The 17,825-nt window shown below is 41.3% G+C and overlaps 1 protein-coding gene across 10 annotated transcripts in view; it reads right to left on the bottom strand.

Annotated features, from left to right (window-relative positions):
• Positions 1-17,825, bottom strand: part of tanc2b (tetratricopeptide repeat, ankyrin repeat and coiled-coil containing 2b) — a 179,024-nt gene that overhangs the window by 42,906 nt on the left and 118,293 nt on the right. For 6 of the 10 annotated variants that reach the window (XM_026178198.1, XM_026178200.1, XM_026178201.1 and 3 more), the window contains 2 exons: positions 13,658-13,774; positions 3,447-3,595 (listed from right to left, as the gene is read on the bottom strand). In XM_026178198.1, the coding sequence (XP_026033983.1) occupies positions 3,447-3,595; positions 13,658-13,774 (266 nt within the window). Of the gene's footprint in view, positions 1-3,446; positions 3,596-3,899; positions 4,528-12,898; positions 13,233-13,657; positions 13,775-17,825 lie in introns of those variants that run through there. The other 4 variants (XM_026178203.1, XM_026178205.1, XM_026178206.1 and 1 more) reach the window with 3 other exon arrangements.

Here is a 17,825-nt window from a genome sequence, read left to right as displayed (position 1 = left end):
AATTTGTCAACCAGTATTTCAGTCACCGCTGCCCTCTGCTGTCTTCATGGATGAGACCGCTCAAGTGTCATGTTTACAAGAGCTTGACCCCGATGTAACCAAACATCCACACCAGCAGACAAATCTTCAACCCTGCGTGCGCTCAACCACGCCGCAGTTCTATCAGCTCAGATAACGAACGCAGCCTTCTGTAGGTTTGACCTTAAATGTCGCGTGTGGATTGGATTGAACTTGGAGAGCACTGCATCTATTTAGGGAGCGAGAGCACGCGAGTATGAAAGGCAATTAACTGCACCCTCTGCAAGTTGAGGTCACCTTGTTCTATCAGCTGGCGAGGTCTTGCAGCAGCTATTGTAGGAAGTCAAACATGTTAAATGGCAATTTTTTTATAATGATCACTGAATTATAAACGCCCAGCATACCAAAGATCACCTTAAAAATGCCAAAAAGGAGAATTTATGCATTATAGAGGGAGACCCAAAGAAAAACAAACAAAGAATCTTGAATTGACTTCTGCAACAACAAAGATGTTTGCAAGAAAACGAACACACAGTTTTTTGTTTTTTAAATATTGATATTGTGTTCACTGATAAGCCTTTAGAGCCATGTAGCACTTTATTTTCTTCCTTTTTCTGACAGAAGCTGCGTTATTACATCATTTGTCCAGCAGGGTGGCTGGAGAAATGTATCAGAGTAGTATCAGAGCCATTATTTCCCATTATATGTCAAGTGTAACCCCACCAGGGCTACTATGTCAGCCATTTGAGGCCGAGACCATCACCATAGACGCCCATGTGAAAACGCCCAACTTCGAAGCAGCAGCTTTTAAAATTTATTGAAGGGTCTCGACATTATAAATATAAAGAACCTTGAGAAAACTGTTGGTGTGATTTGAAGATATATAAAGAAAATTAAAAAATTGAAGGTAGCGGTATCCTACCAATATCTGGATGGCATATGAATGTATGTTTTTTATCTTGAGCTAATATTTTTTTGCCCTATCAACAGAGATGGGCGCGTTACTGTAATCTGATTACTTTTTTCAAGTAACGAGTAAAGTAAGGGATTACTATTGCAAAAACGGTAATTAGATTACCGTTACTTTCCCGTAGGAACGCTGCGTTACTGCGTTACTAAAACCGTGATTTTTTGCGAGAATGTCTCACGACAGTGACGTAAGCGAGTGCGCCGTTAGTGACAACAGCTCTGTGCAGATCAACAATGGATCACATATCGATTGTGGGAGAGAGTATGAGCGTGCAGCGTTTAAAGCGTGGAAGTACTGACCTTACTTTGAGTTTGATTCCATAAAAAGTGACAAAAACATTAGCGTCCATTGTGCGTGGGAAGAAAACTTCTTTTTACAGCGAAAAAACCCCCTAAACTTCCAAGCAAGCACCGAGTGCGCAACGGGAAACTCACAGAGAAAGTCGCGGATTCTTCAACTGACCGCGGCACACCTGCACCAGGGTAAACCTCCGCCTACCCCACTCCTGCTTTACAGGTGAAAATAGAGCAACAGGACCACTGAGTCTTTGACTTTATTTATTTTCTGCTGTGTTTTACTTGCATCTATTTGAAAGAGTGAGTGTAAACACAAAAAATATTTTATTTTATGTGCTGGAATGTGCAGAAAATAGCTTTAAATGTTAAACTAATTTATTCAAGTCAGAGAATGTTGCATATAATTAAATTTTTGCTTGATGCATAAAGTTAAAAGATTAAAACTGATAAACAAGTTAAAAAAAAGAGACTTTTCCATTTGATTACATTTTGTATGATGGATTATGCAGAAAAAGTAGAATTGGGCTGAAAGATCTATCGCTTTATCACCTATTCAGGTTGTAAATCGTGTTTTTAAAAAGTAACTAAGTAACTAAGTAATTAATTACTTTTGAAAATAAGTAATCAGTAAAGTAACGGGATTACTTTTTTGGGGAAGTAATCAGTAATTAGTTACTGATTACTTTTTTCAAGTAACTTGACCAACACTGCCTATCAAAACATGCACACCTCCTTTGAATTATACACTTTTATCTTCAGTCACCGTCTCAGACATGAATTAGAATCACTTAATGAACATTTAGAAATTGGCTTTGAAACGATATTACTTATATTATGTTGCACTTACGTGGTTATTATTACTTTAACAGTAGTTTTCTGTATGTTTATGGTTACATCAAGATCTGCTAATCCCTAACTCTGCATATTTTTGTTGTCTTGTGGAGGGCAAAGTGTCAAACCCCTGAATTACTGCACTAACCAAAGTCCATTAAAATCTAGTAAATCCCAAGCAAATGAGAAGAATTACAACAAAAGCCCACTCTTTTATCTGCTAATAGATGGTGTCTCGAGGCAATTCTTGTCATTTTTGGTGGTTAATGAATCAAACAAAATTGCAATCCAGAGAACAGTATTTGGGGCAGATATCTAAAACAATAAGTTTGTACTGTGTGCACGATGCAGCGGGGTGCTCGTGTGAGTCACGTCTCTAAAAAGAGCCGCTTGAATAAACCTCTCTCAATTTATACACCCCCACTGCTACAGCAGCGCTCACATCAAGCACAGGCAGTCCATCAGTCTAATCGCTTATCCACACTGTTTCAGAGCGAACACATACCTATGCCTGCCTTGAATGCTTCAGCAACAGGTTAGCCCCTTGTACCCCCCCTCCCCGTCCCACCCTGTTTCTCTTTCGCTGCCTCTCCGCGGCAACTGTTTTTCCTTGCACAGTTTGGAAAATTCATACCTGTCAAATTAGGTTTAGGTAGAGATACCAGGGCATCTGCTGCTGAGCTTAGAGCAAGTCTCTTGTGCCAGGAGCTGTTTGTTGCACAACTGACAAATTCACAAATAGAAAGGTTACGGCGCAGGAGCAAAACATTAAGTCTAACCTGCCGCGTGTCGGCTCAAGAAACTTCCTTTGAATAATCTAGAAATAATCTAAATAAGGAAAAAAATAATCATATTTGTTTTATAAAAAGCTAATTAGGCAGGAGGATATCTGACACTTGATGGAGAGGCACTGGTAATCTCAGAATCTAAAGCACTCTGGCACATGAGGGCAATTTACTGAAAAGTCCTTTGATCTGGCTACCCTGACTTCCAAAGATCTGTCAAAACTGACTGTAAACACGAATATTATGAAGATAAATGTCAAAACAGATCGAATCAGATGTGTTTGTTCAAGTTTCCAAGTGCGATCGCTCACAATGCAAATGTGTGAAAATCACATAGCTTACAAGACAGATTCGACTGTTTGACTCAGATATAGATTAGGATAAATAGAATGAAAGTCTGTAGCTATGACAAGTATTTACTGGGTTAATCTGAGAGAAGGCTTCTTATCAAATTCACACTGCGTGCATCACGTGATGAACTCTATCATCAGGGAAAAAGTGCAGATCGCTGAGAATAGTTAAAAAAAAAAAGCATATTTCTGGTACCTGTCTCGCCTCGGGTTCCTCCATGCTGTACTGGGTACCGGCTGGCCCCTCGCTCAGTTTGTCTCCGAGAAGGAAACCCAGGCGCGTCATCAATGTGTTGGCTGCCTCATCCACGGACGGAGGGGGGCCCAGCTCCTGGCTTGACTCCCCTGTGGAGGCAGATAGACACAAGGAGGAGGAGGCAGGAGATGGGGGAGAGCAAAAAGAAGAGAAAGGAACGGGAGAATGTGTGTCAGTGGTGGGCAGAAAACTGAACAGCAGCTTATTTTGCCACAAGAAAAAAAACAAAAAAACCCCAAAACCTTACAACATTTCATTTTTTATATATCCATAACCTCTTTACCTAGAAACACACAGTACACTTGGTACACTCCCTTTGAATAAACTACAGCCCTGACTACACACCTGGACACACAGCACCTGCACGCAGGAAAAGAAAACGAAGCACCCTACCAGAGTTCTCCCATAGCTCAGAGCTGTGCATTACTAACACATTCCCCAACAGCCGGACTTTTCGGTTGAGGTATCTCCTTACATAAACTCCAAAATCCCCTCAGCCACAACAACAAAAACAGTTTTCAACTGTTTACAAAAAGCTGCCTTCCACAGCGACTAGCAGTAGGCTCCCATACCGACGACAGCTCCTTCCGCACCACTCATCACCACTACGGCTCGAGTGACGTAATGAAATACGCCCTTCACCTGCGTGTGTGTGAGTGAGTGAGAGAGAGAGATCGAGAGAGAAAGAGGTGTGTGCCTTTTCAAGACAAAGCGTGCATGTCCACATCCTTACTCCTATTTACAGAGACTCCTGGGACTAAAGAGAGCAAAGAAAACACCCGGGTGAGCCTGCATGATGATCAGATGATCAAAACCACAAACACACACAAACACACCCCCAGAGCGGAGGGATTTCAGTTGCCAACTTTACAATAGGACCCATTTAAAAATCCCTTAAAGACCTCATCCCGTCACCCAGTTGCCTGGTTACCCCCCACCCATAACAAACCCTAACCAGTGGTATCATGTTTTTCAATCACACTTGGCCCTAGAGGTGCCTACTAGATCAGTTTCATTTCAATTTCACATTATTCACTGGAGTGCCACTCGCAGAGCTCAAGGTTGTGTTAATTACTCACCCTGCACAAAAAAGTGACTGGTGGCTAAATTCAAACAGCTGTAATTGGACATATAAGCCTCTGAATTGGCCCAGACATCAATGTTATTGAAGCCAACAGCACAAGATGGTTGGTTTTTTTTAAAAAAAACAGCTCGAGGCAGAGTGTGGTTTTTTTTTTCCCCCCTCAGTTTTCCAGCAGGGCTGGTCAAACCAGACTGGCAGGTAGTTACACGAAACTCTGACTGACAGCCATTAAACAGTCCAAGCCGCCACGCCACCTCTCTGAAGACGGACAGCTTGTCTACAGCCTGTGTCCTCTCACTCGTCAGTTCGAAGTCACACACACACACACAGACGGGCAATCTAAAGCCCGGGCTCCCCTCTCCATTTGCTCATGGGCGGAAAAGGCAGAACACTGTCAGGTTCCTCATTAGATTGACTCCAAGACAGTGTGAGCAAGTAAAGAAGCTGGGTGCCTTCTGACGGAGGGAAAAAAAACCTTTGAATCAAATGGGGACGACATGGGTGCAGTGCTTCAATAAAAAAAACACACACAGCAGCAACCAATAATGAGGTAATCAGAGCATACATTAGGTCCGAAACAAGCTAATTATGTATGAGTTTTAACGAGATGGTGATGGCTTTATGGAGCAGAGTGCATTCCTCCAAGGTCAGTGAATCCATGGGTTTCCCTTGAGGAAGTGTCCATTAATGGAGAAGATGTAGCTGGGGTAAACGTCCTACCTCCTCACCGCTAATACCACAGGAGGACGGCTGAGATGCACTTGGATCGATTCATAGTTTTCAGACACATGACTACAGCAGAGCTCTGGTTTGTGTTGGTATAAGCTAACCACAAACCTGTGAATTTTTCATCAATTTCAAGCCACGACTAGAAAGATAAAAACATCTAAAAAGAAGAAAAACAAAATATGTGTGAAAAAACTGAATGTTTTGGACCCTTTTGATCTGTATACAGCATGCACAGCAGTACTTCAATCACTAAAAACAGCCCCGGGTTCCTGCCAGAGCTCCACTTTTGCCGTGTTTTACACATACCTTATTGGGAATCTTTTCGTTAAAGCATAAAAGTTTACACAGTTATGTAAATTTTCAATTTGGAGTGGTCAATATATCTGCTGTGTTGAAGGTAAAGGAGAAGAAGGTAAGTGCTGACTGGTTAATTTCAACTTACAAGTGATGTTTATCGATAAGTGGGGTCATTTTAGTCAACATTTCGGCAGATTACCAACAAAACAGCAGCATCTTTGATAGATTGTATGAAATAATTTTAATCAAATGCAATTAGATTAAATTTATAGGACAACAACAGGTTGGTTTTCGCTTTGGTTTATCCAATGTAATAACTATCATGCCGAGGAACATCTTATTTTGCTGGAAAATAGTCTTTGTGTCACTCACTGGGTTGCATTGTTCTATGTCTGAAACCTAGAACTGGGCATTTTTGTTGCTGCCATCTTTTCTTTTTGAAACCAGTCACCATGAGTGAAGGATACAAAAAGCTTTACCACCATACAGTAGCACGTTGCTAATCATAATGAGGATATGCTGATTTACCGTTCTCGACACTGTTGGGTACCAAAATTTACAAAATGAAGATCATGCTGCATTTGAACAAGATGTGAAACTAGTGAGTAAGATGCTAAACTCATACTAAGGACAACAATCAAGGGAACAGAGGTATACAAAACCTCTTTTTGCAACTAGGAGCGCCCTCTTCTGGTTGTCCTTTTTATACCTGGGAGCCTTGTCCATCTTTTATATACAGTGTATCGTTTTTCCCTAATGATGTGATATCCCATGAAGACCATGAACAGAAGAAACCTACATGAAAAGTAAAGCAAATCATCTATCCATACAGACAGCATGTCATTTCTATGTATTAGCTGCTGTCTTTGCACCAGTCTGAACACTGAGCCACCGAAGGCTTCCCAGTTGACAGACTGGTAGTAGTAAGGAGTGAATATATTAGCAGTCATTAGTCAACTGCTCCCGTAGGTGGTGTGGTGGGGGGTTGGGGCGTGATCGTGATCATGATCAAACATGGGCTCTGTCTGCCTGTGTTAACTTGTGTTCTTTCACTCGTCTCTTTGAATGCTACTCTCTCCCTCACAATCCCCTCTGTTCCCTTTAGTTCTTCTTACTATAGCGTCTGTGTAGCAGCCAGCTGTTGGCCAACCCTGTGCAGGAGCGAGCAGTTTGTCTAGGTTTCTTTTGATGTGGTAACAAAATCTCTAATCTGGATGCCCGAGCCCACAGTGAGTCCCTTGAGCGAACCATAGGCAATCCCTTTGTACATCTTTAAACTCTCCCACTCTAAAAATATGACAGCAGAGTCAAACATATGGCCAAGGCCCAGATTTTTGGCAGTGACGACAATCACAGAGCTGTCAAACTCGAAACAAAAATACCATACCATCTGAATCCTTCTTAAAGCTACCTGTTCTTGTAGCTACTGTAAGGGAGCTACAATCAAAGGGAATATATTATCATAATGTAGGGGTTGTATGTACTGATTTGCTTCTATTTATAGCCCTACCTTTTGTTCTTTAAATACACATTATGACAGTCACATGGTGCCGAAGTCACTGCAAGCAAACATCTAGATCACTTCAAAGCCAGACGCCAAACACACGGCTAAAGGAACTTCAGGCGCTTTTCGTCAGTGTAACATCTTAATAAATATAAAATAAAATTTGCCCAACATCAAAACACATATATGCATATATGCGTATATATATATATATATATATATACATATATATATATATATATATATATATATATATATATATATATATATATTAGGGGTGCAACGATATTCGTATCGATATTGAACCGTTCGATACAGTGCTTTCGGTTCGGTACGCATATGTATCGAACAATACAACATTTGTAATTTATTTTATCAATTTTCCTTCTGACGATGCTGTCTGTGTGGAGCGCTCAGTGAATCTGCGTTCGACTACTCCGCCTAGGCTGCACTGTCGAGCGCAGATCCACTGAGCGCTCAACACAGACAGCATAGTCAGAAGGAAGAGCGCAGGGCAAGCTAGCGAGACAGAAGTTAAGCTCTCCTTGCAACAAGCAAATTGAACCTCATTCAGATCTGGCGTTTGGAATTATTTTGGTTTTCATGTGAAACAGTATGTTGGATGTGCCATGCAATGCTTAATTACATTGGTGTGAACTAGTGTGTTAGCGCAGTTAGCTCGTTAAGGTGTTGGCCGTCTAGCCCCATGCACGGAGCGATCCGCGGTAGCTCGTTAACGGAGATTTGCCGTGTTGTGGCGTTAAGGTCATTTCAACGAGATTAACCTGAAAGCACTAGTGGGAACACAACGAATATGACTGCACATTTACGCCGACATCATCCTAGTGCAAAGACAAAAACAACAAGCATGCTACTAACTTTAGCCGAGTCATTTAGACAGCTGTTAGCACATGATTCTCCTTATGCTGCTGAGAATATAGCCCAGAAGAAGCGGATAGTATAGCTTTTATTTTGGAAAGAGCCATTTCTCTGTAATAAACTCTCTTTTCCAAAGATGATGTGATTCCTCAATCAGATACAGGGCTTGCAATATCGCTAGCCCGACGTCCCGGAGCTAGCGATTTTTTCAGTCGGGCTACCAAAATCTATCTCTTCCCTGCCCGTCGGGCTATTGTAGGAAAAATATATGTCAATGCTTTTGCATTCTTTCGGAAATGTAGCTGGGTAATTATGTCATTGGCATCGGTGAGCCACTGTCAATATGTGACATATTGAAGTCGCGTTTGAATTTGCGCTTGTTTTTTGCTTTCACTTTGCAATCGTGTGAACTGTGTATAGAGAGCGACAGCACTGATCTGTGAGTGATGATAATTTGTGCACCAATTCCTCTGACATCGTCTTATTAATCGTTAGCTTACTATGCAAACATGACAAGTGAAATCTCCCGCAGCAAGCTTAAACATGTGAGAGGTTGATCGCGCAGAGAATCGCTGAGCTTATGTGAGTGCGTGTGTAAAAGCATTTCAGTTCTGCTGAGCCAAATAAGACAGGTGAAGAAGTGACAGCCAAAGAAAAGCTTACCACAAAACGGAGAAGTTATGACAAATCAGACTATGAGGCAAAAAGAAAGTGCAGCTTTATGGTTTCATGGACAAAAGAATCTCTGTGGCTGCGATATGACGAGCTAAATAACCAGGGCTGCACATAAGTGGTCCGCAGGTGCGCATTCGCTGTCAAAATAAAAAACACGCACAAGGGTTAGGGTTAAATTTAAAAACTGTACTTTTGAGTTAAAATATATATTTATAATTTTAATAAATGACAAATTAAAAATGCATGAACATTTTTTTGTATCGAAAAAATATCGAACCGTGACACCAAAGTATCGAACCGAACCGTGAATTTTGTGTATCGTTGCACCCCTAATATATATATATATATATATATATATATATATATATATACATATATATATATATATATATAAATGCAGACTTCTCTCTATTGGATTCCTGAGCTGCGAAGGAGACAGATGGTTGCCATGGCAACTATCTTTGCGCGCAGCTAGGAATGTGTTTCTGTGCGAGCGCATCTGTTTCTCCCTGGCCGTCCATGGATCTGCCCTCGCGCACCGACGGTGAGCCAGAGAGAGCAGGAGAAGCATGTGTGCTGCAAGCAGGGGACTGGACCGGACAGGAGAGGGTATAAATAGGCCTGAGTAGCAGGTGAGATAACACATAGCATTTGGTGGCTCCTATTTCACCTCTACCTGGGAGCAGTAACTTCAAGGTTCTCGAAAAGTAAGCCATCACATTTTTAAAAAGAAAAAGTTAAATACGCAAGGTTCAAAGATAAATTTACCTGAAGAGGACGTGGCACTGATTGAAAAACGAGGTTAAAGTGGTGTTTGCAATTTTACTTTACGGCTTTGGGGAGGAAAAGAAAGCTTGAATAATACAAGTAGTGAAACGTATAGACAAAGACACCTGAAAATCCAGGAATGAAGGGCTAATCAAGAGATCAGAGGAATGAATCTCACATTCTTGATGTGCACAGCTGTGATCTTATCTATGCATAAACACTGCATCTCAGGGCACTGGATTTCAGGATTTGATGATATAACGTAGATGTAAGTAGTATAATCAAGCTATATAGAACTTGCACTTTAGGAACAGCATTAGTTGCATTTAGTTTTGGCAAAGGTTGAAATCACAGAAAAAGTACCACAGTGGATCTTTATGAGTTATTTTATTTGGCAGAATAACAAAAAATATCTGTAAACTAGATATTAAAATAAACTATATTTGATAATAATACAATCTATTATTTGTTTAATGACTGTAGCGTTATGCTGTTGAAGCAGACTCAAAAATTTAATTTAATATTTCCACCCCCCCCCTCCTCCTGCCTGCGGTGCTAGTTATCCATTTAGATTGTTCTGGTGTGAGTTGCCCAATTTTGGAGATATCAGCTGCAGAGGTGCTGCCTTCTCTTCAGTGTAATTGCAGTAAATGGCTCTTGCCTAGTGGTGCTCAAAGAACACCCCCCCCCCCCCCCCCCCCCCCAAAAAAAAGGGAAATGCTCTTTCCAGAAATAGTAACCCGTTTATTAAAAACAATCCACAAACATTGTTGTCTCCGAGACACCCGCCAACCATGTAAATGTCCAGTGTCCAATTTGATAACGCACCAATGATGAAAGGCTCATGGTTATGACAGTCTGACAGGATGTAATCCTCAATGAGCTGTAATGTTAGAGAGCTGCATGAGTCCTTTGGTTGGCGGATAAAGACAGTAGAACAAAATAGTTCCCATACGAAACTTGTTTTTTTGTTTTGTTTTCTGTGTTGGGTGACTGGGTCATGAAACATGAATTTAAAAAAAAAAAGAACATCGCTTTCCCTTGAATACAGTAAAACCACATAGTGCTTGCCTTGAGTCAAAGGAAAGCAGAGAAAAGAAAAATTCAGCAGAGATTTTTACAGCAGATAACTCCAAAAATTGGCAACTCACAACAAGACAGTTGAAGAAATGGCTTTAAAGACCTGAAGCTAAAGACGTCCAACTGAAATTAAACCGCATGTTTTTGTCTGCTATTACAAACGTACACTCACCTGCCGCTCAGATGTACCTGTTTAACTGCTCCATCAATGCAAATATCCAATCAGCCAGTGACATGACAGCAACTCAATGCATTTGGGTATACAGACAAAGTCAATCAGTGATCTGCTGAAGTTCAAACTGAGCATCAGAAAGGAGAAAAGGGGGATCTGACTACTTCAGGAATTACTGATCTGCTGGGATTTTCCCCGCATACCTATACTAGGATTTACAGACAACAGTCCCAAAAAAGAGAAAATATTGAGTGAGCACTGAGACCACAGTGTACACATCTTCTTCCATGACACAAAGCTCAATACATGTCAAACTGGTTTGTTGAAGATAACAAGTTCACTATGATAACACCAATTTCTTCATGACTTTAATAGAGTAACATTAGTTCTTTCCAATTATATGAGAATAAGTCTCTATTCAGTCAAATTAAAAAGTACATAAACCACAAAAGATGCATTGGCTGAATGTTAAAAGCCTTCACAGCCAACACTTATGCTCAATTAACTTCAGGCATCAGATTTAGTACAAGGTCACAGACCAGATCTGTTGTTTACATCTTAAACTACATTCACGCCATTCTTCCTTATCACCGTTTGGCATTAAATCTAAACAATCTGCTGGAATCCTGCAGCTCATTTCTTTTGGTTCTGCACCTGACTCTAAATTTTTTGTTGAGATTTATTCACATCCCCCCTTAATATACTAAGTCAGTTGAGTAGTTTATCAGTCCAATACAAATAAGTGCGTTTTTAACGTCTGGGGCAAAGAAATCTTTCTATATTTTAAAGTTTGACTCACAGATAATAACTTTAACAGATAATTCACACAGCTCAAAGAAGTTAAACGTTTGCCTATAACATTGTTCAAAATACAAAGCAAGCGCATGTTGAAGTGGACGCTAATTATCTGTTCACCTTTTGGTTTTTTCATCCCTTCCTACTTCCCCTCACATGGGAAGGGTGGAGAGGGAAGTGGCACGTAATGTTTTGTCTTTTGCTCCTCTCTGTTCATTGAACACAACTGAGAAATGCATGTGACCTGGCATGCATATGCAAGCACTGACATTAAATCTATAATACCCCCGATTGTAATTTTAATTGCAAAAAGGAGTGACACAATGGAGGATTTTATCTGTAGCGTCTGCCCCCAGTCTGGAGAATTACCTTTAAGAAGGTTGAACTCTAACATCATTAGAAAGGCTTTCACTCCACGGTTTAAGGAGGCTGGCTGGTGGGGAGTTTTACAAGACGTCTCACAAAATATTTGCAAACAATATTTATGGCACCACAAATATCTTTGTAGGCCACATAAAAAAAATCAACTGATGCCTCACTTCCTCCACTCAAAAGACAGTGTCAGCAGCAGAGTGTGGACTAGCATGTGATCAGATGTTTAAGTCACCACCCTGCTGCTAGACACGCCAAGGAGACCTTGTTAAGAGCTAACATGTCCATCTGTCCACCGGGGAGGTGCAACTCCTCACCTCTCGTGAAAACTCATCTTAGGCTTCCCAGTTCCGCTCCAGTTCACGTTTTATCAACTCTTTTCCTGCCCCAATGGAAGGCAAGGCAAGTTTATTTATATAGCGCAATTCAACAGCAAGGTGATTCAAAGTGCTTTACAGAGACATTAAAAAACAAAAACAAATAAAAAGCATGATTTAAAATGGAAAAAAGGAAAGGAACAGTAGATAAAATCAGTAGTTAAAATGTAAGTTTCAAAATTTAAGCTTAAAAGCAAAACAGTGCGAATTTGGTGCTTTGCTGAGAACAGGTGAGTCTTCAACCTGGATTTAAATAAACTGAGTGTTTCAGCTGATCTGAGGCTTTCTGGGAGTTTGTTCGAGATATATAGAGCATAAAAGCTGAATGCAGCTTCTCCATGTCTGGTTCTGACTCTGGGAACTGATAAAAAACCGGATCCAGATGACGTGAGGGATCTGGAAGGTTCATACTGGGTCAGAAAGCAGAGATTACCATGTTATCCCTGAAATGTCACACCTATTGCCGCTCATAACAACTGCTATTTACCAGCCGCCTGACTTAATGCAAAAATAAAGCCAGGGTCAACAGTTTTTCATCCATGAAATTCAAAAGCAAGCCAGGAGCCAGAATCAAAGGGTTTATCCTTAAGTAATACACTATTCAGACCATATAATGTGTAGTATGACAGCAATAAATATATAATCTACTATATCACCTACTTAGAATTCCCATTGAGCAGAAAGTCAGCAGAAGAGGCTCACAGACGGAGAAGGCTGGTAGCACACTTTCAAACATTTTCCGCCTAAATAAGTCCAGTTAAGCCTCGAGGCTTTCCATCACCATTTCTCATGTGTACATCCAGCCCTGGGTTCTCCTATTCCACCACAGGTTGAGCCAAAAAGACAGGGCAGGAAGCTAGCACTGCATTTCTCAATGGCAACAGGAAAAGGAGAAGCAAGATGAGAAAGCAGATATACCAGAACCAGATCTGAGCACAGCACTATCCTCAGGTGACCCGTTTTAAAGTCCTTCTGAGCGAGGAAGACGAAGAGACAAGGGAGGAGGATAGACGGGGTTTGATGGGGATAGACTGGGAGGGGAGGGAGGGAAGGGGAGGGGTGGGGTGGGGATGTGGACTGTCCGCAGGATTACCGAGAAAAAGCCGACTGCAAAGTTAACGGAAAACAGCGGTGGCACCTAACCGAGCTATCCGCCCGAAAAGCAGAGCGGGGTGAGAAAGCAGCGAGACAGGATTAGAGAGACAGAGAGGGAGGAGGCAATGAGGATGGACACTGCAGGCCCCAGCAAAGCTTTTTCATTAATAACCTTAGCAATGTTTTACAGCAGCCAGCAGCAGCAGAATACCCCGAAAACTGATCATCGTCTGTGAAACCAGGGAGGCACAGAGAAGAACCAATGAGCAAAAAATAAATAAATAAACAACACACAAAATTAGGGATGAGCTGGCCAAAACTTACCAGGGCAGTATGTGTCCAGGTCTGGATTCTTGGCAGTGGTGGAGGTGTGTGTAGGGGAGCCAAGCTCTGATTGTGGAATGCGAGGGCTCTCCACAAACTTTGCTTTCCGCAGAGGGGCTGGGAGCAGAAAGCATAGACACACACACACACACCCAGAAGGAGACAACACGTGCACACACGTGCACACAGAGAGACACACACATAAATCAGGGAGATGGAAGAAGAAAAGAAAGAGAGGAGTGACAGGGACAGGACAGAAAGGGAGGAAAGTCAGAGAGCTTACAGCATGAACTTAAAGCAGCACACTGATAAAATGAAAACATCCTGAAGACTTTCTTACACCTTGTGTTTGCCTCGGGTCAGATAAAGCAAACACATGAGTAAATAAGCAACGTGAGCAATCAGGTACCTCGCTAGGGCGAACCAATACACCTGCAAAACATCCGCCCACCACTGAAATGCAAGAATACCAGGAAGCAAAAAAAAGAAAAGAAGAAAAGCTAAATAAATAAAAAGTTTGTTGCGTCTGTTTGTCCAGTGTCAAAAATCACACCAAGAATGCAAATGAGATCCATTTTGGGAATGTCCTCGCGCCCGACTCAGCCACAGCGTCTGAGACATCAAATGAGAAAATCAGAGATTCACAGAAAGCCGGGGGTGGTGGCTGTGTATGATCCTTTCATGGGTTCTTGGTCACGGCACACAGATTGTGAGCACCGTTACCCAGTTCAGCTTACAGTGTCATGAGTCCATACATTGTGGTGTTCTTAAAAAAATAGTTTTATGACGCACATAAAAGGCAAAGTCATTGTACTGATAAACACACACAGGCTACATACCCTGGAAGAAATGCAAAAAGAAGAAAACCTTTGCGATCCATTCAGTGGCATTTGTTTGCAAGGATGTTGTTGTTAAAATCACCGAGTGTGATGGCTCTCCACAGCAAGAATAATGAGACCATAAGGCTTCCTGCACTCGCTCTGCTTTTTAATGTTCTGTCAATTAGCACTAAAATGCTAAGCCTGCTTACGCTGAATATCTGGCTAATATACCACACAAATGGAGACTAAAAAAAGAAAAAACAACCCAATACAATCCAATACAGAAATGACTTCCCCTCCTCCTCTGTTATATTCATAAACAGGAGGAACCAGACTATATTTCCCCCTTTTTTTGTCCTCACTATGGAAATAACTTCTATGACGAACTTGGAGTCATGCCCAGCTGTGAGAAAGAAAAAAGAAATCAGCCAATATCAACTAAATTGTGCATAAGACTCATTTGTTTAATCTATTATCTTTATTTTCTGTACTGGTGTGGGTTTGAGATGGGCAGCAACTAAGCATAATTTACCCTTAATTGACTAATCTGGTTAAATAGGGGTTTAAAATAGATTATACTGTATGTCGCAACCATTACTGTTACGGGTGAGCACACACGTCCAAAGCTATCTGGTGCAGAAATACTGTGCAGGACCAAAGTGCGGTGAGCAGGAAGTCATGAGCAGCAGTTGGAACATATGTTCAAGCAACAGCGAGTGCAAAACCAGAATAGATTCTTCACCACTTTTGTTTAGGGCTCGTGTTACAGCTAATGTCAGGATAATGTATGTGTGTGTGTGTAATGGGTGGGGAGGAGAGCTTTAATCCCTTTGCCTACATACTGTTGAGCACAGTACAGTGGTACAGATGGTCGATGTAAAATGCGTAACATACAGCGAGAAAGTTCAAGCATCCTCACAGGCTGTACAGACTTGTAAACATGCCATTTTCAAAACAAGCTTTATTTTCAGTCTTTAGCTTTTAAACTCTGCGTCTTTGTTCAAATATCTTTTTCAATGTTATTCTTTTTCCACTAACTATATATATATTATATACTTTTTAAAATCAGAGCGCACCATCAAATCAATTCGATTCTGGTCAGTTAGGTAGCAGAGGGGGGTGTTAGTCAGTTTCTGCTGCTTTGGTGTTAATTACGTTAACAACAGGTGCACTAGAGGGGCACCAATGAGACAACCCCCAAAAGAACGGTTTTACAGGTGGATGGCACCGACGGTTTTTGGGTTTCTTTTGACCGTTTTTTTCCCCATTCGTTTTAAATTTGGCTAGGTCAGTGTCACTACTGGTAGCATGCAGGGGTGGCTGGACCCAGCACCTCGTCCAGGATGGCACATAAATGCATGCCAATGCCAGAAGGTTTGCTGTGAATCCCACCACAGTGTCAAGAGCAAGAAGGAGTGCTCAAGAGCATGAGCATGAGCTCCCTGCCTGACATCGTGGAGCCAGATTAGCATTTCCCATACACTACCAGAATTGATAAATCCACCACTGGCGCACTCTTCTTTTCACAGATGAGAGAGGTTCACTCTGAGCATATGAGACAGATGTGAAAGAGTCTGCGGGCACTGTGGAGAACTTCATGCTGCCTGTAGCATCGTTCAACATAACTGGTTTGGTTGTGGGTCTAGGGAGGCATATCTATGGAGGGACATACAGATCTCTAGAGGCTAGGCAGCAGCACCCTGACTCCCATTAGGTATTGGGATAAAATCCTTGGACCTATAATCAGAACTACACTAATGCAGTAGGTCCTGAGTTCCTTATGGTGCATGACAATACCTTATGTGGAGGGAGTATGCAGGCAGTCCCTGAAGGATGAAAGAATTGATACCACTGACTCTCCCCCAAACTCTGCCTGACCACAATCCAATAGAACACCTCTGGGACACATCAGATGCTGCCAGGTTTCACCTCAGACTGTCCAGGAGCTCAGAGCCCCTGTCCAAACTGGGAGGAGAGCCCCCAGGACACTGTCATCTCATTAGGAGCATGCCCTGATCTTGTCAGGCATGCATACAAGCATGTAGGGGCCATACAAACTACTTAGCACCACTTTGAGTTACTGCAATGAAATGCTACAAAGTTGCTAATGCTCTGCTGACTCGATAACTGCAGATTTCCAAAGCTCCTCTAGCATTAACATCTGTATAGAAACTGCACCAGGAGCTTCATGGCATGGATTTTGATGGCTGAGCAGCTCCTCTCAGTGAAATGTGCAGGTGGTCCATACCTTCCATTTAGTTTTCATGCAGTGTAGATATTATCTTAAAACCCTGCAAGAACTTTTTCTGTTTTAATTCAAGTATCACATTACATATTCCATCGTTGGAATATTCCTACTCGCTCTACAGCATTGTGTAAAATATGCAAGCAAACATGAAAAAGGAAGAATATTTAATTTCATTGTTAATTTCTGTTCCTCAGAGGTGTTCAGTACAGCAGACGCGTTACTCTAATTTTAAACATTGTTGGTGGAAACTGCTTTAAGGCTACTTCACCTGTAATGACAATGCATGTTGTACGTTTTAATTAACTTCAATACTCAGTAGAAGAGAGAATAATATAGATGGGTTCAGACAGTGGCCCTCCAACTTTGTAAATTAATAGTGCAGTATTGCTAATGACACCATGGTATTTTACCACAAAAATGATACTACTACTTGTACTAATTAGTTAATATTAGGTCCCTAATCAGGTTGTATTAGACAAAGTCAAATTTTAGATAAAAATAAATAATGTATCAAAGTTATTACAGTTATTTTCTGCTAATATGTCTGCAACAAATGCCATGTCAATGCAAGCAAAGAAGTTGCTAGGGCATTTTAGCCAGCATAAGAGTAACGAAAAAATCATGCTTCAGGCATGACTAAAAACAACTTAAAATTCCAAGAAATAAAAAAAAATAAGGTTTGTACCTTGATCCAGGCCTGCACCAGGCACTAACAACTTGTTCCCTTTTCTCATGATCTTATTGTGCACCAATCTACTGCAATCTGTTGTCACAATTTGACATACTCTGCTCACAAACAAATCCAAAGTTAAAACAAATGAAAACGAATTCTGCCTGGCAAAGAAAATTAAGTGCCGCTTCAGAGTTATGTGCATGTGCATAAAGTACAAGTGTTTATATGCCATAATCACTGTCAGCACTGTGTTAGTATGGCCTGGACAGGACTCTGCTAAATACCAAATCTAGGAGGTTATCCAGCACAGATGCCACAATGAACAAATACAAGTGATCGCCAGGACTAGAAGACTCCAGAGTCATCCACGGTTTAATGAAACGCCATGACAGACAAACTTACAAGCTTTTCTGTTTTTGGCCAGTG

The sequence above is a fragment of the Astatotilapia calliptera genome, chromosome 8 (genome assembly GCF_900246225.1).
Source record: "Astatotilapia calliptera chromosome 8, fAstCal1.2, whole genome shotgun sequence".
Lineage (NCBI taxonomy): Eukaryota > Metazoa > Chordata > Actinopteri > Cichliformes > Cichlidae > Astatotilapia > Astatotilapia calliptera.
This window is presented reverse-complemented; position numbering and strand designations above follow the sequence as displayed.